Source organism: Oreochromis niloticus, linkage group LG13, assembly GCF_001858045.2.
Source record: "Oreochromis niloticus isolate F11D_XX linkage group LG13, O_niloticus_UMD_NMBU, whole genome shotgun sequence".
NCBI lineage: Eukaryota > Metazoa > Chordata > Actinopteri > Cichliformes > Cichlidae > Oreochromis > Oreochromis niloticus.
In genome coordinates, this window is record NC_031978.2 from 2,441,648 (window position 1) to 2,464,981 (window position 23,334).

General features: G+C 44.4%; 2 protein-coding genes across 3 annotated transcripts; one reads left to right on the forward strand and one right to left on the reverse strand.

The window, feature by feature from the left end:
* Nucleotides 1-439: 439 nt before the first annotated feature.
* mea1 (male-enhanced antigen 1) lies at nucleotides 440-8,191 on the reverse strand. The gene is given in 5 exon segments (XM_003457489.5): nucleotides 440-1,200; nucleotides 1,273-1,381; nucleotides 1,453-1,685; nucleotides 1,688-1,823; nucleotides 8,057-8,191. Coding segments are annotated over 4 exon segments (648 nt in total). The 5' UTR covers nucleotides 1,812-1,823; nucleotides 8,057-8,191; the 3' UTR covers nucleotides 440-1,018.
* A 6,186-nt stretch (nucleotides 8,192-14,377) lies between these two features.
* Nucleotides 14,378-22,849, forward strand: lrrc73 (leucine rich repeat containing 73). 2 transcript variants are annotated; one of them, XM_005462231.4, is made up of 7 exons: nucleotides 14,378-15,612; nucleotides 17,898-18,198; nucleotides 18,275-18,435; nucleotides 19,025-19,147; nucleotides 19,226-19,326; nucleotides 20,184-20,451; nucleotides 22,485-22,849. In XM_005462231.4, the coding sequence occupies exons 2-7, from the start codon at nucleotides 17,927-17,929 to the stop codon at nucleotides 22,553-22,555; spliced, it is 996 nt and encodes a 331-aa protein (XP_005462288.1). In that variant the 5' UTR covers nucleotides 14,378-15,612; nucleotides 17,898-17,926; the 3' UTR covers nucleotides 22,556-22,849. The 2 variants fall into 2 exon arrangements, with proteins under 2 accessions (XP_005462288.1, XP_005462287.1); XM_005462230.3 differs by lacking the exon at nucleotides 14,378-15,612 and adding an exon at nucleotides 15,658-16,096.
* The last annotated feature ends 485 nt before the right edge of the window (nucleotides 22,850-23,334 follow it).

Sequence of the window (23,334 nt, forward strand, 5' to 3'; positions counted from 1 at the left end):
TCCCTGAACTAAACTCAGTCCGACTAACACGTCCATTTAAACAACCTGAACCTCTTGGTGGGGCGTAGCCTGTTCATTGTTGACATCTGATTGGATGTAATCCCACGACAGCTCCCCATCACAGCGGGCGGTGTGATGTTAACCTCCTGGTTCTGCACGCGCTCAGACTCAAATTGAAGGAGGGAGTGTTTCAAATAACCCCAAAACTCTGCAGATGGTGCTGTTATTATTCCACAGGTACAAAAATCCACCCACTTCCTGTCCCAGCTGCTGCTCACAGGAACCTTCCTGTGCTGTGTTCAAGCTCCTGTTGATGTTCTCGGACAAGCTGACTCTGAGAAACATCCTGTTCACAGCTGGAATAAAACCAGCTGAGGACCTAAGGCGGGTCACAAACAGTTTGGGGACGGGTGCTTTTTCACAATAAAACACTGATGCAAACATTAAAGTAGGACTTTATTTATTCAGTTTAAAAACTCGTCACAGAGCCAAGAAAAAAATATTCCAGTGAAACTACACCATGCGCCGGTGTGACGTTTTTATTTGGAAAGGGAAAGATAGGAAGGGGTTTCCACACAGGTGCAAAATAAGTCAGGCGTGAGTTATCAAACAGTGATCAATAACTGATGTTTTACCACCGATCAGCAGATGCAATCAATAACTGATTTATACATCTGTATGATTTTAAAGTTAGAAAACAATTTTATTGTTAGTTACATATCTGATTATTTATCCAGTGATAAACAGAAACACCAGAATCTTTACTACTTCAATAAATTACATTTTTCTGGAGAAACACAAAGCTCTGTATTTATCTTTGGGCCCTGAAGTGGTCATAATGAGCTACAGGTGAGCTCAGCTCAGGTGTCCAGGGCTCCTGAAGTGGCTGTGCTGTGTTCAGTCCATTAATCTGTAAGAATGGTCGCGATGCGTTCAGGGTCCCGCGGTGACGGTGAAGTCTATGTGGTGCATTCAAGGACAGTCAGAGTTCAGAGATGATGTAGTTCTTGTGGTGCGTTCAGGGCCCGGGGAGGTTTGCACAGCGCGGCAGGCGCAGGGCGGCGGCACTCTGTCGGCTCTGCAACGTGTCACGCACCATGTCCTTCCACTGGTCATCGGAGATCTCCCGTGCCCACGGCGGCACGCCCAAAGACGGCAGCGCCACGGCCGCCATCGTCCTCTTCACCAGCTCCACGTGATCTGCAGGTTACAGGAAGTGATGTCAGTGTTTATTTTGAGTCACTGAACAGGTGTCACAGGTGTGTGTCTCACCTGCATCCATGGGGATGGAGGCGCGGCTCCTCTGAGCAGCTGCCCCCTCGGGGTCCTCTTCCTCGTCGCTGTCAGGAGGCGGAGCTTCGGGGAGGTGCAGCCCCATCACCTGTGGAGAGACGTGCAGGTAAGCTGAGTGCCAGGGGAGGCATGGCTCACCTGTCGCAGGGCAGATCTCACCTCTATCCGCTGCTGAACATGCTGCAGCTGCTCGGAGTGGGAGGCCGCCTCCCCCGTCTCCTCCCCCCGCTTCTCCTCGTCGTCCTCTGGCTGTTGGCCGCCGTTCACGCCGTCGGGCTCCTGGTTCAGAGGCTGGTAGTAATACCCTCCCCCACTGCCATCTTCCTCCTCTTCCTCCTCCTCGCCATCCAGCTCCATCTCCCCCACAGCCTCCTCCTCCTCCTCTCCATCCCCCCACCCCACATGGCACCCGGCGGCGGTGGCAGCGTTCCGTCCGTCGGTCGCTCGTCCTCTCCCAGCTCGTCCTCGGAGCTCGGTAAGACGCGCTCTGGTCCCATCACAGAGCTGCACACTTCCATCCACAGACACACCTGAGGACAGGTAACAGGTCACGTGACTGCATAGCCTAATGTGACATCATCATGCTGCTCACACACACAGATGCTAACAATTAGCAATCATGATCATGACAGGGAGTGTTTACAACATATAACCAATGAAACGAGTTCTCAGGAAAACAGCCAATCGAATGCCTCCTTCAGTATGAGCGCGCTCAGAACCTTCACACTGATAACCACTGTCCTGCCACCTGCCACCATACAGTAATCAGAGTACTATCACTGTAGTAATCAGAGTACTTTAGCAGCAGCTAAAGTGTAGATGAGACTGAATTATGAAATGCAGCATTTTTCCTTCTCATTTTATATATTTTTAGCATGTATTACTTTAGGGTCAGTGTGATGACCCCTGAAAACCTTGCTTCCGGCGCCCCCCGTGCGTGGCAGCCTGTTACAGCAGCTCTGCTCATTCTGAGCTTCTTTCTTATCTCCTCTTTACTTTCTCGTAATTTTTTGTAACTAAAGTTTTAGCAGTTAGATTCTGCAATCATGTTCTAACGTTTTGTGCTAGTCTTGGTTGTCTTTCTCTGTTTTTTTCCACCTTTTTCACCCGTGTCTTGGGACCCAGCGCATGGATCCTTTGTTTACAGTAGGGATCAGCTGTTAGCGCTGGATCCCGCAGCGGTGCTGCCGGCAGACAGACACGACATTCCCAGCGAGCTGTGGAGGAAAAGATGTGGGTGTCGTGCTGGGAGGGAGTGCTGTCGCCCGAGAAGGAGGCGTTATAGACCATCTCTCCCTTCTGTAATCACTGGAAATGTAAGATCTTTGCCCAATAAGATGGATGACTTCACGTTGCTAACCTGGTCACAGAGGGAATACTGGCAATGTAGCATCATGATGCTAACGGAGTCGTGGATAACACCACTAACTCTGGTACCGGACACGAGCGTGATGCTATCGGGATTCCAGCTGCTGCGGGTGGACAGGATGAGAGAGAGCGGTAAGAGGACAGGAGGGGGACTGGCAGTGTTTGTGAATGACAGATGGTGTAACCCCGGGCACATCACTGTGAAAGAACAACTCTGCAACAGAGACATTGGCCCCTCGGCCAACGCGGATGCAGCCTGTGACTCTCTCCACTCTGTGGTCAGCAGACTGCAAACGCAATCTCCGAGAGCCCTCCTCATAATATCAGGGGACTTTAATCATGTCTCACTGGACTCCACACTGCCCACCTTCACCCAGTATGTGAGATGCCCAACCAGAGACAATAAAACACTGGACTTACTGTATGCCAATGCTGAAGAGGCATACAGTTCATCACCTCTCCCTCCCCTGGGCAGATCTGATCACAACCTGGTGCACCTTGTCCCTGTGTATGAGCCCTTAGTGCGCAGGGAGCCACCAGCCACCCGCACAGTGCAGAGATGGTCAGGGAGAGCGAGGAGGCTCTTAAGGATTGTTTTGAGTCCACTGTGTGGGAGGTGATCTGTGACATGCATTACCGACTATATTCATTTCTGTGTGGATAACATCGCACCCACCAGGACTGTGCAGTGTTTCTCCAACAACAAACCGTGGATTACCCCAGAAATTAAAGCCGCCCCCAAGCAGAAGAGGAGGGCCTTCAAATCCAGAGACAAAGAGGAGTTGAAAAGGGTGCAGAGAGAGCTGAGGGGACTGATAAGGAATGGGAAGGACAGCTACAGGCAGAAGATGGAGAACCAGCTTCAGCAAAATAACGTTGGTGAAGTCTGGAGAGGCCTCAGAACCATCTCAGGCCACAAACATCAGAACTCTCTGCCTGGGAGGGATGTGAGGTGGGCAAATGAACTGAATCATTTCTTCAACAGATTTGATTCATCCATGAGGCAGTCTCCAACATCGGCTGCAGACTCACCCACCCCCACTGCTGCTGTTCCACCTCTGACACCTCAGACACTTCACACCTCCTCTATTCACCCTGCTCACTCCTCCCCACCCCCAACAACAGCATCCAATACACACTCAACACAAGGCTCCAGCCTGTGTCTCTCAACCACCCAGGTTAGGAGGGAACTGAGGAGGATTAATGGCAAGAAGGCAGCGGGCCCAGATGGCATCAATTTAAGGGTCGTCAGGTCCTGCGCGGACCAACTGTGTGGGGTGATCGAGCACCTCTTCAACCTGAGCCTGAGGCTGGGAAGAGTCCCACAGTTCTGGAAAACCTCCAGTGTTGTACCAGTGCCAAAGACTTCACGCCCCAAGGACCTCAACAGCTACAGGCCGGTGGCTCTGACATCCCACCTGATGAAGACCCTGGAGCGGCTGGTCCTGGCTCAGCTTCGGCACCTGGTGAGCTCGTCACTGGACCCACTTCAGTTTGCCTACCAGCCTGGCACCGGAGCGGATGATGCCGTCATTCACCTCGTGCATCGTTCGCTCTCTCACCTGGAGACCGCTGGGAGCACTGTGAGAATCATGTTCTTTGATTTCTCCAGTGCCTTTAACACTATTCTGCCCACAGTCCTGAAGGACAACCTGGAGTGGACCATCACCTCACTACATGGATTTTGGACTACCTCACCGACCGACCACAGTATGTGAGGACTCAGGGCTGTGTGTCGGACAGGGTCGTCTGCAGTACGGGGGCCCCACAGGGAACGGTTCTGGCTCCGTTCCTCTTCACCATCTACACTGCAGACTTCTCCCACAACTCCACCCAGTGCTTCCTGCAGAAGTTCTCTGATGACTCTGCAATAGTCGGCCTCATCACTGATGGGGACGACAAGGAGTACAGTAGGGCTGCCACAAACGATTATTTTGATAGTCGACTAGTCACCGATTATTTTTGCGATTAGTCGACTAATCAGATCATGCATCCATTGAACGTAAAACATACAGCTTATTGCACCAGCATGCATCTGCTCTTATATAACTATCATTATCTTACAGCTTTAAGTGTTTAAGGTATGTGCTAACTAAAAATAAAGACAAGATGATAGTTTATTGAATTTAAATGAAATTTGCAGATTGTTTCGGAGGAGTTTAATAAACGCAGCCGTCTGCTCCTTGCTATCTAAAATATAACAGGACACCGGAGCATATTCTCGAGCATCTCACACTTCTGATAATCAGTCGCCTGCTTGACGTTTATTCAGCTGTGTAAAAACTACAACTTTCATCTCAGCCAAACAGATTTACTCAGGAACAAATAAAATACTGAAAAAAGCCAAACAATAACATTTTTAAGTTATCTAAGTGACTTATATATCATGTTTAACCTGAGTAGCAAAAGACGGCGGTGGGTTTGAAAACGATTTGCCGGGAGTCCGGTGTTCTCACCGGCTCTAGTGAGCCTTCAACCCCAGCTAGCTATCCAGCTAGTGGGTAACAGACATCTCCAAAAACGTCGGAGCGCTTTTGAAAATATGCGGTGTCTTGATAAACTAAGCAGATATTTTAAGTTTACACAGCTACATTCCCGCCTGAAAATATGTTAAACGTTTATTTTGTGACCCAGAAAGATTAATAAGAGTAACATTAAAACTAACTAGCTGCTGCCATTGTTGGAAACTGAGCAGGGCCGCGATGGGTCGCGCTATGAATTCTGGGACAGTTTCTTCTTCTTCGGGGTTTAACGGCAGCTGGCATCCTTGTGCATGCAGTGCTGCCATCTTCTGTTTCAGTCCGTTATTACACTCTTAAATCCTACTACTTATTCCTGCGTCTTTTGCGATCTTACAAAGCTTCAAACGACGTGTCGACTATTAAATTAGTCGTCGACGATTTTGATAGTCGACGTAATCGTGACTAGTCGACTAATCGTGGCAGCCCTAGAGTACAGAGGACTGACTCAGGACTTTGTGGATTGGTGCCAGCTGAACTACCTCCAGATCAATGCCAGTAAAACCAAGGAGCTGGTGGTAGACTTCCACAGGCACAAACATCCTCCACTGCAACCACTGAACATCCAAGGTATGGACATCGAGGCTGTGGACAGCTACAGGTACCTTGGTGTTCATCTGAACAATAAACTGGACTGGACTCATAACTCAGACGCCCTCTACAGGAAAGGGCAGAGCAGGCTGTACCTGCTGCAGAGACTCAGGTCGTTTGGAGTGGAGGGCCCACTCCTGAAGACCTTCTATGACTCTGTGGTGGCCTCAGCCATCTTTACCACTGTGGCCTGCTGGGATGGCAGCATCTCTGCCGGGGACAGGAAGAGACTGAACAGGCTGATCCGAAGGGCCAGCTCTGTTCTAGGATGCCCTCTGGACCCAGTGGAGGTGGTGAGTGACAGGAGAATGGCGGCTAAGCTGTCATCCCTGTTGGACAACATCTCCCACCCCATGCAGGAGACTCTGACAGCACTGAGCAGCTCCTTCAGTGGGAGACTGCGGCACCCACGGTGTGGGACGGAGAGATTTCACAGGTCTTTCCTCCCCACTGCTGTCAGACTCCACAATAAAGACTTCAACTGATCAAACACACACATTCACACATGAGCAATAACACTAAGTGCAATAATCTTTTTCTGACATAGTTGTATTATACTCAAGTGTATATAGGATTTGTATTTTATTTTATTCTATTGTATTGTGTACAGTTGTGTACAGTATCCTATTCTTATCTTATTCCAGTGTTTTTTTTTTATTTTTCTATATAACTTTGCACTGTCGACTTTCTGCTGTAACAAAACAAATTTCCCACGTGTGGGACTAATAAAGTTTCATCTTATCTTATCAACCTCAACTCTGAACTCAAAGCTGAGGCTTTACAAACTTCACCAAGTTTCGAGCCGTCGCTGAGGAACACCAGTCCAGAAGTGAGAAACAGAATCGCTGAAGCTCACAGAGCAAAATCACTGCAGCGGCTCAAAGTGCGAAGAACTTCAAAGAGAGCCACACAGAACAGAAGAAGCCTGGCAGAGGAACGAAGCAAAGACTCTGAAAGGAAACTGTTGAGGGTCTGAAGAGCCCAGAACAACCGCAGAGACACTCGTGGATGACTCAGCCAAGTCGGGAATCGTAGTCTCAAAGAAGACTTTTCAATTCAATTCAATTCAATTTTATTTACACAGCGCCAAATCACAACAGAAGTCGCCTCAAGGCGCTTTATATTGTACAGTAGATCGCACAATAATAAATACAGAGAAAAACCCAACAATCATATGACCCCCTATGAGCAAGCACTTTGGCGACAGTGGGAAGGAAAAACTCCCTTTTAACAGGAAGAAACCTCCGGCAGAACCAGGCTCAGGGAGGGGCGGGGCCATCTGCTGCGACCGGTTGGGGTGAAAGAAGGAAAACAGGATAAAGACATGCTGTGGAAGAGAGACAGAGATTAATAACAGATATGATTCGATGCAGAGAGGTCTATTAGCACATAGTGAGTGAGAAAGGTGACTGGAAAGGAAAAACTCAATGCATCATGGGAATCCCCGGCAGCCTACAAAAGACGGTCACTAGAACCCTGCACAGGGACGCACTGAGAGGCTGCAGTCAGTCAGACTAAAGTATGCCGAAGACGACCCGGAGACAGATTCTGCAGACTGAAGCGTCCTTTGGTCAGACCAGATGAAACTTTGTGGACACAGAGACGCTGCTCATGTCTGGAGAAAGAAGACGGACGCTACCACCCAAAGAACAGCGTCCCACAGCATAATACCGCCACCACCGTGTGTCTGAAGGTGGACAGGAGAAAGATCACCGCTGCAGGTGAACAAAGCCCCGGCCACAAACCAAAGTGAGCGCCGTGATCTTGGGTCCTGCCAGGAGACCATCACATGGCGGGGGCCTTCTCCAAAGAGGGGCTGGGTAGAACTAGCATGCTAGCAAAGCTACTAAGTTCAGTTCAGTAATCTGTAACTGAAGCGTAATCGAATTACCTTTAGTCAGGTAATCCGAGTCTTTTACTGTTTTACTTAAACCAATCAAAGTAGTTGATCTGCAGTACTCAGAGTATTTGGAGTAACCTGATTACTTTGTTAGTATCTGGAGGCTAACCGGGTATACACCGGGCTCAGAGACCCGAACGCCCCCCGAGGCGTCACCTGCGACCGACACTACCTGCTGCTGCTGCTGCTGACACACACACACACACACACACACACACACACACACACACACACACACACACACAGAGGAAGAGAAAGATGAAACAGCTGGAGCAGCTAACAGTGACTCAGACGCGGTGTGTTTGTCATGAAGCCTCCAGCTGTTTCTTTGTTTCCGTCTTTGTTTGACAGAGTCGTAAACACGCCGGTCGCACGTGAGCCTCACCTGTCTGTCGTTCCGTCTGTCCGCTCGGAGCTGCTACGGGGACTGTTAGCCGCTGCTAGCTGCAGCCGCTACTGCGCACAAATACTTCCGGGTACGTAAGGACGCAACAGCGCTGACGTCAGAGTACGTAGTGGAGGTCGTCCAAACATGAGAGTCTCTTAAATTATTTGAATGTATGTAACTTTTTAAATTACACCCCCTGGCATATGTTAATTTTGTTCAAGTTGTATACATTTTCTGTGTGCTGTTCCATAATAATAATAATAAAAAAACATGTACAGTGTTTGTTTTTCCTCCAACTTTATTTCAACTGGAACAATAACGACAACCATAACACATGGAGGAGACACTGGAAGAGTACGTACAATTAAACAAACTCGATAGAAACATAGATTAAAAGGGAGGGGAAAAAATAAATTAAATTAAACCAATAATAAACCAGAAAGAATAATAAAAAAAAGAATGTTACAGTTGTTCCAAAAATAAAGTCTTTGTGGAGAAAAGTTATGTTTATAGATCAAAAAGCCGAAGCGCTTGTTGATGAAAGTTGGAGAGTTTCATTGGGATTTTCTTGCAGAGAAGAATAAAGTCCAAGCCACGCAAATGTAAAAAGATCATAATAATGTAATAATTATTACTCTCTGTATTTAACCCATTCACTCAGTGAAGCAGTGGGCAGCCACCAATCCAGCGCCCGGGGAGCAATGTAGGACGGCACCTTGCTCCGGGGTCTCTCTCGGTAGCCGTTCGGTGGATTCAAACCTCCGACGTGGCGAATCACAGAGTGACGTCAAGGAGGAAGGCGATGTCAGCAACATCAGACCATTTAAACATGGAGCCAACTTCATTATAAAAAAGGGACATTTTGTTGGTTTGACACACTCGTAATGTGAACAAGTCATTTTCATACATTCAACAAACCTTAGTCTTCATCGCTGATCGGATTAATTTAATGACTGAATCTATGGAGGGTATTTTTGTACTGGGAACATGCATGATTACAACAGCCACGCAAACACGATAATTTTTATGAATTCAAAGAGGAAACTTGAACTTTTCAATTCAATTCAATTTCTTTATTGTCCCACAAGGGGAAATTAGTTTAGCAGCAGGATAAAACAGAACAATACTAAAAAATAATAATGACAATAATAATGATGGAAAGTTCAAGGACAAGACGCAGTAGGGACAAAAGAGACCTGGAGTCTTTTAGTCCTCCTCGGAGGTACTCTAAAACGGCGGCCGGAAGGCAACAACTCAAACTCACTGTGAAGTGGATGGTTCACATAATTAATAATAGAATGAGCCTTTCTAAGCACATTTCTATTGTAAATGGCCAAAAGTCCATCTTGCCAGCGCCCTGAAATTTTGCTAGCAGTTTTTACCAGAAGTCCCAACCGATTCTTATTCTTCACCGTCAGGTTACCAAACCAGGTATCAGTATTAAAAAAAAAAAAAAAAAAAAAAAAAATAAGAGGTGGAAGACTAGGGAATACTTACGTTGCTTTAGGTTTTTGGTTTCAGATACCGTTCTGAATAAAAAGCTAATTTTAGGAGGAGAGTAGAACCGCGGTAATAATCCTGAAACCGCTGAGCTTCATCATTTATATTTGCCGCTGAGTTGTCGGGATATTTGACTCATCTGGAAAGGATCTAGAAGAGATTTGTGGCTCGTACACCAAATAAATTCACAGATAAAGTTAAAATAAAACCATCAATATTTACTGATCGTGCGGCACTCCTTTGAGTTTGGTCAGCTAGTCAATAGAACATGTTCCAAACTATTGGAAATTAAATAATATCCCTTTGAATAATAAACTCTTCAAAAAAAAAATCATTATTATTATTATTAGCAGTTAGTGTAGAAATGAAGAAAATGTTTATGATAAGCACGGGGAATAAACCCAATGTAGATTAAGAGACGGAAGAAATAAGCCAATGAAAAGAGACTTAACAAAATAAAATGATAAAAGAAATAGTTGGTATCCGTGACAATGATGTCATTCAGACGAACATAATCAATCTGAATGACATCATGTTTATCAGGATCTGCCTCAGGGTCTCCACGTGAATGGATGGGAAGGAAAATCAAACAGTTTCATTGTTTGGTTTCAACAAATCAACAATGAACAGCTATACTCTAAAAACCCGACAGCTATAACCTGCCCCCACTTCAAGTGTTAAAAAAAATCAAAAAGAGTCATGTGATCAGGAAGATCACAAGATCTCTGTCTAAATAAATAAATAAATCTGGGCCAATTCCCAGATGATTAAACATGCAACTATTATTCTGGTAATACCCGAAATGAATAAAGAAAATCAACAGCCTATTTATGTAAGATAATTCATAATTTTATTTGGGGGGGGGGGGTTATATTGGTTGGGTCTGATTAATGGGGGGGTCATAACCGCCTAAACCCCCATGGAAATTACGCCCCTGATAGTAATCATGTGGTCGTAGCCTTTGCTTCTGGAGGCTACCACTGAACAAAACACATTTAACCTCATGACGTGAAAGGAATATTGAAATAATTACAAACATAAACAAATAACTCCAAAATGATTACAATAAAAAATAATGACTAAGATAAACACAGGAAAAAAGTCATAAAATAAAATAAATAAATACACAGAGGTGTCAGGACTCAAAGGTTTTGTTTTTTCCATAACGTAGACCTTTTCAGTTCTCTCTCCTGTGTGATGCTGGAACCATGAAAGACTCTCAGTACATATTTACAGTGTTTGTCCACCATGTTTCAAAACGAATACGGATGGATATAAAGTATAAATCAACCCATAAAATACTTTTTATATCTATTTGCACATATTTCCAAACCTCAATGATTCTGGAGCCTACCTCTCCACAGTGCTGGATGGACGGACTGACGGACGGATGGTTTATGTTATGGTTCAGGTTTAGGTTCTTTATTGATATATTTAAAGCCTTTGATGCTGTAAACCACAAATTGTTAATTAATGTTTTGGAGTTTCTAGATTTTGGTCAGTACTTTAAAAAAGCATGAAAACATTGTATAATGATGTTAGTAGTCGGGTTAAACTTTGATGTAAACCAGGGGAGAGTTTCCATTTCTCAGGTGTTGAACACGGAGTTCCTGCTTCTCCCGTCTTCTTTCCGTTAGTGCTGCAAATGACATATTTGAAGGATCACCGTCTCAGGTCAGGAAATTAGATGCTGTCAGCTCGCAGGTGACACAGTTGTCTTCATTAAAGATGAGTTCAGATCAAAGATGATAAACTTTCTCTGAAGTATCAGGTCTGACTTTAAACATGAAAATGTGTCCCGTTCCTCTCAGGCTCATCACTGTCGGATCTGTGAGTGCTAAAATGATCCTGTTACCACAGCCCATTAACTTTCTTAAAAAAGTACCCTGAGCAAAGTACCGTCCCTACACATCGCTCCCCCGGGCGCCCAATGACTGCCCACTGCTTCACAGAGTGAATGTATATTACATGCAGAGAGGAATTTCCCCTCTCTGCATGTAATATACATTATATGCAACACGTAGCTTTTGCATGCTACATTGTTTGCAGAATGACCACAAGGGGGCAGTATATAGCGCTGTGCCATACGCTTTACACAAAGCCACTTTGACTGGAAGTGAACAAAAGCTAAATTTGCGTGCAGTAGTATTGCATGAGTCGCTATAAGAACTATGATTGTATGCGAAAAAATGAAGATCCTTCAATCTCTTCACTTTTTGGCTTAATCAGTTAAAACTTCTCCCCCTAGCATATGTGTATTGTAGGTTCTAAATAATGATTGTTTGTTTGTAGCTTACAATTTCTGTACAACACCTTTAACGTAATACTGTTCAATTCTACTTTGTATTGTGTTAAGGTTCAAAAATATAGGGAAGTAAATACAGGTGGAATGCAAGTAACCACACTGGTCCAAAAGGTAAAGACAATGATTTTAATGAAACACGCAGCGTGGAGCCAATACTGTGCAGATTCAGTATTGAACTGTCTTACAATAGTCAGAACAAAGGTTTTATAGGGTTAAGATAGTACAGCCCCCTCTTTTGCAAAGCAGACACAATACAGCATACGTCAATCCAAAACCACAAATGTTCAGTTAACTTTGACATAGTTTAAAAGAACATCGCGTCTCGTCTCCATCCAGGTGTCTTCCCACAAGCTCGCCTTCGCTGTCGCCTCGTGCACCTGCTTCTTCATCAAACAGTCACATACACCAACATAAAACTGCAACCCTAGCAAGACAATTTAAACTTTCCTCTATAAATGATCCCTCTAACTAAGTGTGTGTGTGTGTGTGTGTGTGTGTGTGTGTGTGTGTGTGTGGTTACATGTGTGGTTACAATCGCACCCCATTTCACCTCGCCGACTAGCTCCTGGCCTCTCCCCAGACAGAGAGACAGAAGCCGCTCTCGTGTATGTAATAACCGAACCGAAACTATGTATGTGTACTCTACTGAATAAATGTTTTAATCAAGAACCTCTACTAAAAGCTTAATCAAAAGATATAAAAGTATAAAAGATAACAGCATCATCGAAACTGCTCCTCAGAATAACTTTCACTCAGACTCTGGTTTTGGTTTCACTTCCTGCAAAGCATGTAACTTCAAAAACATGTAACTTCCTGTCTTATTTTGGCACAGAGTTACTCAGCGTTGGGGCCTTTTCTTTCACCATGCCGTCTGCATATAAACATTTAAGATTATAAATCCAACTCAACAGTTTAAAGTGGTTATAACTGCACCTGTAATAAAGCTTAATTGGGTGCCAATATGTTTAAACATCTAAATGCAATATCACTATTAATAAATGCGTCAATGCAAATGCTTGTTATATGATTATGATGCAATAGCAATAACAAAATAATAAAAATGGAATTAATAAAATGAAATAATAAAAATGGCAGAAAAATAACACCTCAATTCCTCACAATTGTACTAATCTTTAAATGAAGGTGGTGGTGGGGAGGTATTGCATAACTCTGTGTGGAAAATAAATCTCATTATTTAAACAGATCTGTTGTAAATAATCATCCTTATAATCACGGGTGTAACTGTGTTAGAGCTGAATACTCATGCTGATCTCAAACAGACTGGAGGACGGAATTCCACCTTCAATGTGATTTGGATGTCAGCAGAATTCCCATTCAGTTATCACGCACAGGATTTCCATGTTTTTGACATGGGTATGGTATTTTTTTTAAGCTTTATTTATCACATTTTAGACATACAGTTAAGTAAAACAGGGATCATATAAAAGATGACATTGTAGTATTACAATGAGAAGCAATGAAAGTGACTGGGACAATGAGATAAAAGTGACTACAAAAATAAAATAAATTAAGGAGAACATAAAAAAATAAAAGTTTGCAAGAGCCAAAATCAAGTTAGCAGTTTCAAACGGTTACAGATGTTAACAGTCTTGAGAGCCTTAGTGTTTTTGATGAGGAGATTGTCCTTATATATTGTGCAAGTTCCATTTTTAATACACGAAGTTCAGGTTTTTTTTGCCGAGGACTTTGCTTTTGTGTATGTGAAATTTTGCCAAAAATAAAACCATATTTATAAAGAAGAAAGCATCATTGTCCTTGTTTTTAAAATTATAATAGCCAAAGATAACATCCTTGTAGTACAGTTGAAAAATTAGGGAGATTAGAGTCAGTAATAAACTTGTGGAAGTCCTTCCAGAATTTACATGTAAATTTACACGACCAAAACAAATGAGTAACTGTTTCAAGTTGCTCTTGACAGAAGGTACAATTTACATTTATTTCAGCCATAAATTTGGACAAATATTGTTTGGTGGGGTAAAACTTATGAATCAATTTAAACGAAATCTCTTTAACTTTGTTCATTAAAAAAAACCTTTGTGGTAAAGTCCAAACTTTTTTCTATTCAATATCTGTTACAAAATTGGCCCAATAAAATATGGCTGATGGAACAGAGACCATTGCATCCTGAAAGAGAGATCTTATTTTGGTATTCATAGACTTATGAGAGCAGAAGCAAACATTGCCAAGGGAAGAATGTAACACATCTGGGGGAGTGACCTGTAGTGGAGCACTGTGGGAGCTTCTGAGTAACATGGACAGACCAGATGGGATGGCATCGAACACTATTGAGAATTCTTTAGGCGTTACTGGTACATTGTATCTCCTGAGGAATTCAGAGTAATTATATAAGAGTCCATCTTCTTTATATAACTGACTAACCAAGATTATTCCATTATTAAACCAGTTATTTAAAAAAAGAGTTTTATTTTTATAAATAATATTGCAGTTATTCCAAATAAAACAATTTTGTGGAGAGAAATTGTTTGTAAATCAGTGCAAATGCCAAAAGAATGTGTTGATGAAAGTGAGAAAGTTTCAGTGGTATTTTTGGAATACTATAATTGCAGAGCAGCAGGAAGTTAAGGCCGCCTACATTAGAGAACACATGATGTGAGATAAAGTTCCAGATAGAGGTGGGATTTTTTTAAATAATTTTTAATCCAGTTTATTTTAAAGGTGTTGTTAAGAGCACCGAAATCAATAAAATTTATACCTCCTTTATCATATGAATTTAAAGCTACTGATTTACGCAAGTAGTCAGTTTTATTTTTCCATAAAAAATTGTATAATAATTTGTTAATTGACTTACAGGTTGTATTATCAACATGTAGTGACAGGGCAGCATAGGTTAGACGGGAGATACCTTCAGCCTTCGAAAGCAGAACTCTTCCCTTCAACGACAGGTCTCGCTGAATTCAATGATTAAAGATTTTTGGGGTTTTATCTATAATAGGAATGAAGTTTGTGGAGCATCTGGATTGCTTGTTTTTTATTATTTGAATTCCAAGGTATCTTACAGAGTTTCTTACAGGTATTCCACGAATTGAAGTTGCTGAACAACTTTTAACTGGTAGAAGTTCACATTTATGCAGGTTGAGTGAAAGTCCAGAGGCTTTAGACAATGGCTGTATGTTGTTAATGGCCACTGAAACTTGCGAGGCGTCTCTGAGGAAGAGAGATGTATCGTCTGCCAGCTGACTTATGGGTATTTCTCTGTTAGCAATGACCAGACCTTTTAAAGAAGACACGGGTATCGGAGCAGGTGAATGACGTCATCATCCGGAGCTGCAGACACCAGCAGACCGGAGGTTGGGCTCTGTGATTGGAGACCGGCCCAGCTGTGGCGGCAGCTCTCACCTGTCGAGCGATGACGTCATCACCCCTCTACCTTAGGCTCGTTGTTTATTCACAATAAAACTGAAGGTGAAGCTGTGACAGATTCGCCTCGATCAATAAATCTATAAATATCTCCGTGCTCGTGCAGGTGAAAGATGCCAGAGCGTGAAGTTTTCCGCTTTTATTGTGAAAGTCAGCACCGGAAGCTGTAATAGGTGATCGGCTCAATTTCATTGGCTTCGTTTGTATCGTGAAAATCAGCCGATCGAGCATTATTGATAATTAATCAGTAAGTAGAATCAATGATCAGGGGAGTGTCCGTTTCCATGACGAACGAGGACGATAAAACGAGGCTTGGTGATGTCACCGTCGTGAAGCTCGTGTATTTTGGGTGAGGATTCACTCCGAACAGGATTTGAAGTCTCTCTTTGACGTCACAGAGAACCCCAGACTTTAGTTTGAATAGAGTCTGTGTTTACTGTGTTTACTGCTTCAGTAGAAATTCACGCTGAGCTCGTGAACGTTTCCTATCAAAGGCTGTTGTTTTGTCATTAGCCTTGTTGCCATGGTGACCGCTGTTTCCGGTCCCGGTGACGCGCTCGGAGTGAGTCCTCTGTCCTCTGCGCGCTCTCTGGGTGTCATAGTAACGGTCACCTGCAGAAGCACATCGGGACTGGCGGAGCTCGCGGACCGACGGACGGACCCGCTGCCGCACGCTCCAGCTGATCCAATCAATCGATGGCGGATCGATCGGCTCTGATGTCCGCCGCTCTGGATCGGATCCCGCGCGTGGCCTGCGGCGAGATCGGCGAATGATGACATCAGCGCGTGACAGCCCCGAACCTCCCCGCGTGAGCTGATCGATCATCTATCAGGTTAATTGGTTACCTCATCGATACCAATCAGCTGATCGGTCACTGCCTCGTGTGGAAATTTAACTTCAGAATCCTGCTGTAGTCGAGTAAAAGTACTCAGTTACTTTCAGCTGTCGTCCAGGAGCTTTATCAGGGAGTCATCGAGGAGTCACGTGATCTGAGCTGTCACCTGACACCTGTCCGTTCTCCTCTTTGAGCTCAAAGATTCCTGAGGCATGGTTTACCTGAGGAGTGTCAGTCAGGTGGACTCACCCGAGCTGGTCCTGTTCGGCCTCAGCGCAGCGCTCCATACTCATGAGCGATACCACCAAGTTACCGACCGGATCCCGACACGTTTGGGACATAAAAAGTTTCCAATTTTACATTCAAAATAAATACAAGAATCAGACTTCCTGCTCTTATCGTTTAATTATGAAGAATGATAAGAAGTTAAAAACCCTGAAAAGGCGATACGACATTATAAAATATTCACCTAACAATGAAAAACAAAAGTGACTGAAAATACAGCTGAGAAACAGTTTAGAGTTAATATCTGTCTCATGAATGAAGTATTTTGTATTTTAACGATTAGCCTGTATAATCCACTTTCAGTGCTCTATTAAGGATGCGGTGGATTCCCATCATTTAAGCACAGATACAAAACCCTGAGCCCCCTGGATAACTCCACCCTAGCAGCACCTGTCCCTCTCCTTCTTTTCAATTCGCCACATCATAAACTCATCATCATTCTGTGTTATAATTTACTTTTGTTTGTGTCTGACGAGGTTTGTGATCTTGCCACATGTGTCACAAACCTCATCTTGGTTGTTTGTAGCTCCACACAGCGACTCCGCTTACGATTATCAACTGAGCGAGCACACGTGAGCCGTGACGCAGTTCACATATCACTATGAAAGGCAGAAGAAGAAGTAGTCCTTACCAATCATTTAGACGATCCCAACAATGTTGTTGCTTTCCATTGTGTTCCTGTTAATGATAAACTCCAATTTTCTCAAAATTACTAAAATATCAATATTTTAATAGGAGAATCGATTCTAGATTCATAAATAACGGAAGAATCAGTACATCAGTGTCGATCCGCACACCACTACTGTCGACCGTAATATTCTATTAGAGCGATTAGAACATGCTGTAGGTATTACAGGTACTGCACTGCAGTGGTTTGTATCATATCTATCTAATAGACTCCAATTTGTACATGTAAATGGAGAGTCCTCTTCACACACTAAGGTCAATTATGGAGTTCCACAGGGTTCAGTGCTAGGACCAATTCTGTTTACATTATACATGCTTCCCTTAGGCAGCATCATTAGAAGACATAGCATACATTTTCACTGCTATGCAGATGACACGCAGCTCTATCTGTCCATGAAGCCAGGTAACACACACCAATTAGTTAAACTGCAGGAATGTCTTAAAGACATAAAGACCTGGATGGCCGCTAACTTTCTGCTTCTTAATTCAGATCAAACTGAGGTTATTGTACTCGGCCCTGAAAATCTTAGAAATATGGTATCTAACCAGATTCTTTCTCTAAATTCATCTCTAAAATTAGAAATATCCTGTCTCAGAGTGTCGCGGAAAAACTAGTTGTAGTCAAATAATTCAAGTCAGATCTGTGTTTCTTTGTCAACTGATCAGGTGTAATGTGCATCTATTACTAGAAGGTGGCTCCCAGTCCAATTCAGAAAACTTGGGTTAACTCTGATCCAAAAACTAGCCAATAGCAGACTTTGGTGCAGTACCCATGTCTCACCAGGTGAGGAAACACTTTTGTTTCAGTGTTCGTTTTCCTGCGCAGGTGTCCCAGTGCTCCCAGTGGCGTCCGCGATGCTGCCCGCCTCTATCCAGATCACAGGCGAGATGCTGTCGGCGGCTGAAGTTCAGGACATCTGTGAGAGTCTGAAGGAGGATGGCGTGCGCCTGCTGTCTGTGCGTGGCTGCCAGCTCTCCGATCGTGACTTTGGGCGTGTCTGCCGCAGCGTTGCTGAGTCGCGCTCGCTCGCTCAGCTCAACCTTAACCTGGGCGTCGTCTCCAGTATTGGCCGGACGCGGCACCTGGCTGACGCCCTGAAGACTAACCGCTCCCTGCAGACCCTGTTGTGAGTAGAACTTAAAGCTGATTGGCCACTAATCTAACTGTGATTGGTTCGTAAGTCTCTAACTCCACCCCTCCAGCCTTCATGGCAGCCCGCTATTGGACGCCGGCCTAGTGACCCTGAACCCCGCCCTGTCCACCCATCCTTCACTGGTGTGCCTGGATCTTGGTGACTGCATGCTGGGAGACGAGGCGCTGGGTCTGATCTGCGGGATGCTGCCGCCAGACGGCGCAAAGTCAGGTAACACCTTCTGCCCACCCACCACAGGTGAGCCAGGTCTCTCAGGTGTGACCCTGAACCTGGTCTGACTCTCACAGACAGAAGCTCATTTAAAAAACTCCCAATTTGAGGAAGCGTTATCCCCCTCGGGGACCCTTGCTATTTCAGGCTCACATGACCTGAATTTGTGGGCGGCACGGTGGTTAGCACTGTTGCCTCACAGCAAGAAGGTCCTGAGTTCATTCCACCTTTCTGTGTGGAGTTTGCATGTTCTCTCCGGGTACTCCAGCTTCCTCCCACAGTCCAAAGACATGCAGTTAGTGGGGTTAGGTTAATTGGAAACACTAAATTGCCCCTAGGTGTGAATGGGTGAGTGAATGTGAGTGCGATTGGTTGTCTGTCTCCGTGTGTTATCCCTGCAACAGATTGTTGACCTGTCCAGGGTGTACCCGCCCTGTGACAGCTGGGATAGGCTCCAGCGCCCCCCCGCGACCCTGAAAAGGACAAGCGGAAGCGAATAGATGGATGGGTGACCTGAATGGCTCTGCTCAGACCACCACGCAGCAAAGCATTCTGGGAGTTTTAACTTTTCACTGTGTGTGTGTGGCAGGGCTCAGGGAGCTCACTCTCAGTGCTAACCCAGGAATCAGCTCCAAAGGCTGGGCTCGACTCTCCATTGCCGTGGCGCACAGCTCACAGCTCCGCGTGCTCAACCTGGACTACAACCCACTCGGTAACACATGTGTCACGATAGCATGATGTCATAACAGCGTGATGTCATTATTGTTTGACGCTCTCGCTCTGTTTCCAGGTGATCAGATTGCAGGGATGCTGGCAGTTGCCGTGGCATCCAGCAGGACTCTGGAGGTTCTGGACCTAGAGGGAACCGGACTGACCAACCAGTCAGCACAGGTCAACCAATCACAGTGCTCCATTCTCTTCTTTTTCTCCAGTTCTCATCAGCAGAGAGCAGCTCTTTAAATACAACTAGAATGCAGTTTTCAGAGAAGAGATGAGCATCTGTTGGAAATCATTCAGTCTGGTTTTATTCATACCGTCAGGGTTTCTCCTCCACTCTGAGAACAAAGCCACCATCCTGCAGTGATGTTTGGTCTGACCTGGTGGTGGTGCTGTGTCCCCGCAAAAAACTGTTTCCAGACCCTGAGTTTGGACTCAGTTTTCAGTTCACTTGTTTGTCCACCAGGGGGGAGTGACATGGCAGCATTGTGGCCTCATTCATGCTGTGAAAGCATGTTTCCTATTTCAACTACTTTCACAATAAAAGCCTGAGTGTGTGGCCTGTGGAACAGCTGGATAAACAGAGACAATAACATAAATAAAAACAGAGTGAACATCTAGAAGCTCTGAAGTGGTCGGAGGTGGAGGTAGCTCTGAATATTTTTGTTTGTTTGTTTGTTTGTTTTTCTCAAGGTGAAGGAGTAAAATCCAGGAGAATGTAATTAAAACTCTGTCCTCACTAAACTGCATTTCTCTCTGATGTATGTAAACTGGCTGTGTGGTCCAGCAACAACTCAGCCACACATGTGGATGAGAGGCATGCACATGCAATTGGTGTGTTCCAGTACTGTAAACACAAAGGAGCACACCTGACTGTAAAGATGGTTTTAAACTGAAAAGCTGCAGTCACGACCGAGTGGGGTCAGGTTCACTGTCCTCCCTGTCACGTTAAACATTTTGTACAGTTTTATTTTGAAGCCATGCTGCACTTCCTAAGAGATTTATAATGTGGTGGTCTCACCTGTGTGCAGGTATTCCTGGACATGGTGGAGAATTACCCGACCAGCCTGCGGGTCCTGGTTCTGGCTGAGAACGACATCAGTCCGGAGCTCCAGCAGCAGATCTGTGACCTGCTGTCTGAGGGGGAGGATGACGATGACAGAGAGGCCTTGCCTCTGGTGCCAGATCCTGCCTCCATCACTGCTTTCCAGCAAATCAGAGACAAGTATCACCCAATCAGAGACAAGTATCACCCAATCAGAGACAAGTACCAGCTCCCCGCCTGGCTACCCCACAGCAGTAAGGGCTGAACAGTCACCTTGTCCTCACTTACAGAGTGTCACTGCTCAGACTGTCTCTCCCTCAAACTGCACAAAACCAATGCAGACCCAGTAATCTGGGATTATTTGCCAGGTTATTGCACTGGCTCCACAGGTACAAGAGCAATATTGCCCCCTTCCTCTAGTATAGACTTTTCTTTTCCACTTTAATCTATTATATATTCTTTTCTAACCCACTTTGCCTTCTATAGATCTGATTCTGTCCCACTTTACCCACTGGAAACCCATTTCTCTTCCACTTTCCCCAAAACACACCGGATTCTGTGTTACTGTAATCTGTACAGAACTAGTTCTTCAAAACTGTAATCTCTATAAACACGGTTCTTTCCTACTTTACCAAATATAAATCTGGTTCTGTCGCAGTTTATCCACTATAGTCAAAGGTTTACTTTACTCAGTACAGAGCCAATTCTCTCACTTTAGCTTATATAGACATGGTCTACGTGCTACTCAACACACTATAGACCTGGTTCTTTCATTATTTACCCTAAAAAAAACCTGGTTCTGTCCCACTTTACTCAATTTGAACCTGTTTCTTCCACTTTGTAGATCTGTTTTGTCCCACTTTACCTTGTATGGACCTGGTTCCAGTTCATTCAGTGTAGACCTGGCTCTTTTGTACTTTACTCAATAATTTACTTTACCAACCTGATTATGTCCCATTGAGTATAGACTTGGTTCTGTTGAAAATTAATCTCTATAGACCTGGTTTTGCCCACTTTATCCAGTTTAGATTTGGTTGTGCCCCACAATACCCTCTACAGACTTGGTTCTATCCAACATTACCCACTATCAACCAGTGTCCCAATTAGCCAGGTTTAGATCTGGTTTTGTCCCACTATGCTGAGTATAGACCTGGTGCCGTCCTTTGTGTGGTGTTTAGGTGTCCTTGGTGACAGTAGGAGGTTTGTGTTTTGTATAACTGTGGACAAAGTGTTAATCTGGTTAACCTGCTACATATCTAGTCCCACTTGGTTTTACAATAATTGATATTTAATCAATATTAATTAATTATCCCTTTTAAGATTTTCTGTTCTTTTGTGGTTCCTCTGTGATCCATAACAGCAGTGTGAGCTTGTCCTGATCCCAGTTCAGGTCAAGACCAGATAAATTCTTCTTAAAAGCTGCAATAACTACTGAGCAACAAATTTAAAAAGACACAGTACAGAATCTTTGCTTTTTATTTCATACAGTGTCATTAAGTTTGAAAACCACTGCATACCAGCAATGAAGTTGAATTTAAGACTGAGTGTGACTTCAGCTTCTCAGCGAGTTCAGAAGCTTCATTCTATTTGAATGTGCCACAAATTTGGCAAACGGAGAGAAAATCTGCAAACAAACCTAATCTAGCAGCCTCTCTATACCAGGGGTGTCCAACTCCAGGACTCGAGGGCCGGTATCCTGCAGCTTTTAGACGTGTCAGCCTATTTAAATGGCTAAATGACCTCCTCAACATGTCTTGTAGTTCTCCAGAGGCCTGGTAATGAACTCATCTTTTCAGGTGTCCAGACCCAGGGTGATATCTAAATCCTGCAGGATACCGGCCCTCGAAGCCTGGAGTTGGACACCCCTGCTCTACACTATGTCGTTAGATGAACGAGGTGTTTTTGTCTTTTTCTCTCGAATGTTGAGACAAACTGATTGATCTTACTGCCGCTGTGACCAAGGTTTCCAATGATTGATCGTACATATTTAAACCTTTTCCACATCAGATTTTAGGTTGGTGCTCTTAAATGAACAGTTCACTGTTGCCCTGTAGCTTAGTTCAGTATAAACAGAGGAATTAATGGGCCTCCACCTAATTGTGCTTATTCCTGGACTTTTTCTGGGGTCTTTGAACCGACTTTTATTGATCCGATGGAAGTAAATCAATCTAAATGTGTGATCTGGGAAAGGGCACGGTGGCCGTGGTGTGAGCTGCTGGTCCTGGTTAGAGAAATCGTGCTGAACTATGGCGCGAAGTTCTCAATGTCTTATTCTTTGACCCCACAGACTCCAGCACCCAGGCGGTTTTGCTGACGTCAGGTCTAGGTGAGAGCTTATTGGCTGAGACTGAGATGTGACCCCTCCCACAAACACGCCCACTTCCTGTCAGGCTGCCGTCACTTTTTTCGGTTTGAATGTTTTTTTTGTCTGCACTGCACTTCTGTGGTTGTCAGATCACCTGATGGCTTGCAGCCAATCACACTCTCCGCATGGTTCGATGTAGCACCTGAACACAGACAAGCAGAGAACTCAAACACGTCACGTGACCTCCACACAGGTGTTTGTTCTGCTTCTGATGAATGTACCTTTGGCTCTGTTGATTGGTTCTGATGTCACAATAATAAAACTGTTTACAGCTTCTTAAAAACAAAGGCTCTGATTGGTCGTTTGCTGCCAGCACACACTTAAACACACTGAGTCAACAAGTTTGTCTGAAACTTGCTTGCCATGTTTGGCGTTTAAAGGCGGCCCTTAAACCGATCTCCGTTTAGCGAGAGGTCCAGTGGGATGAGCTGTTTCATCTGTAAAAACAGAAAGTGAGTCAGTCTTTCATCAGCCCGGTGACGCTTCCTGTTGATGCTGTGAGGAAGCTTGCTGAACAAATCTGGCATTGAAATCAACCTCGTGGTCCCACGTGGTCCACGCTCTTCACATCCCTTTGCCTCATCCACGTTGTTCATCGCACATGGCAATAAAGCTGCAGTCCCGTTACCAGTCTTGACAAATGGAGCAACTGCTTTAAAGTTTTGGATCATTTAAATGGAATTTTTCAAATATCAGTAAACACACAAAGTGAATCTGTGCCAGGAAGCACAAAACTTCACTGTTTCATGAATTCAGTTTGAGAGGTGACGAA

Excerpts from the sequence above, each read along its gene's own strand:
- lrrc73 (XM_005462231.4), top strand. The coding sequence starts at position 17,927 with ATGCTGCCCGCCTCTATCCAGATCACAGGCGAGATGCTGTCGGCGGCT. Across the intron at positions 18,436-19,024 it reads GCCAGACGGCGCAAAGTCAG|GGCTCAGGGAGCTCACTCTC; the intron begins GTAACACCTTCT and ends TGTGTGTGGCAG. Across the intron at positions 19,327-20,183 it reads TGACCAACCAGTCAGCACAG|GTATTCCTGGACATGGTGGA; the intron begins GTCAACCAATCA and ends ACCTGTGTGCAG.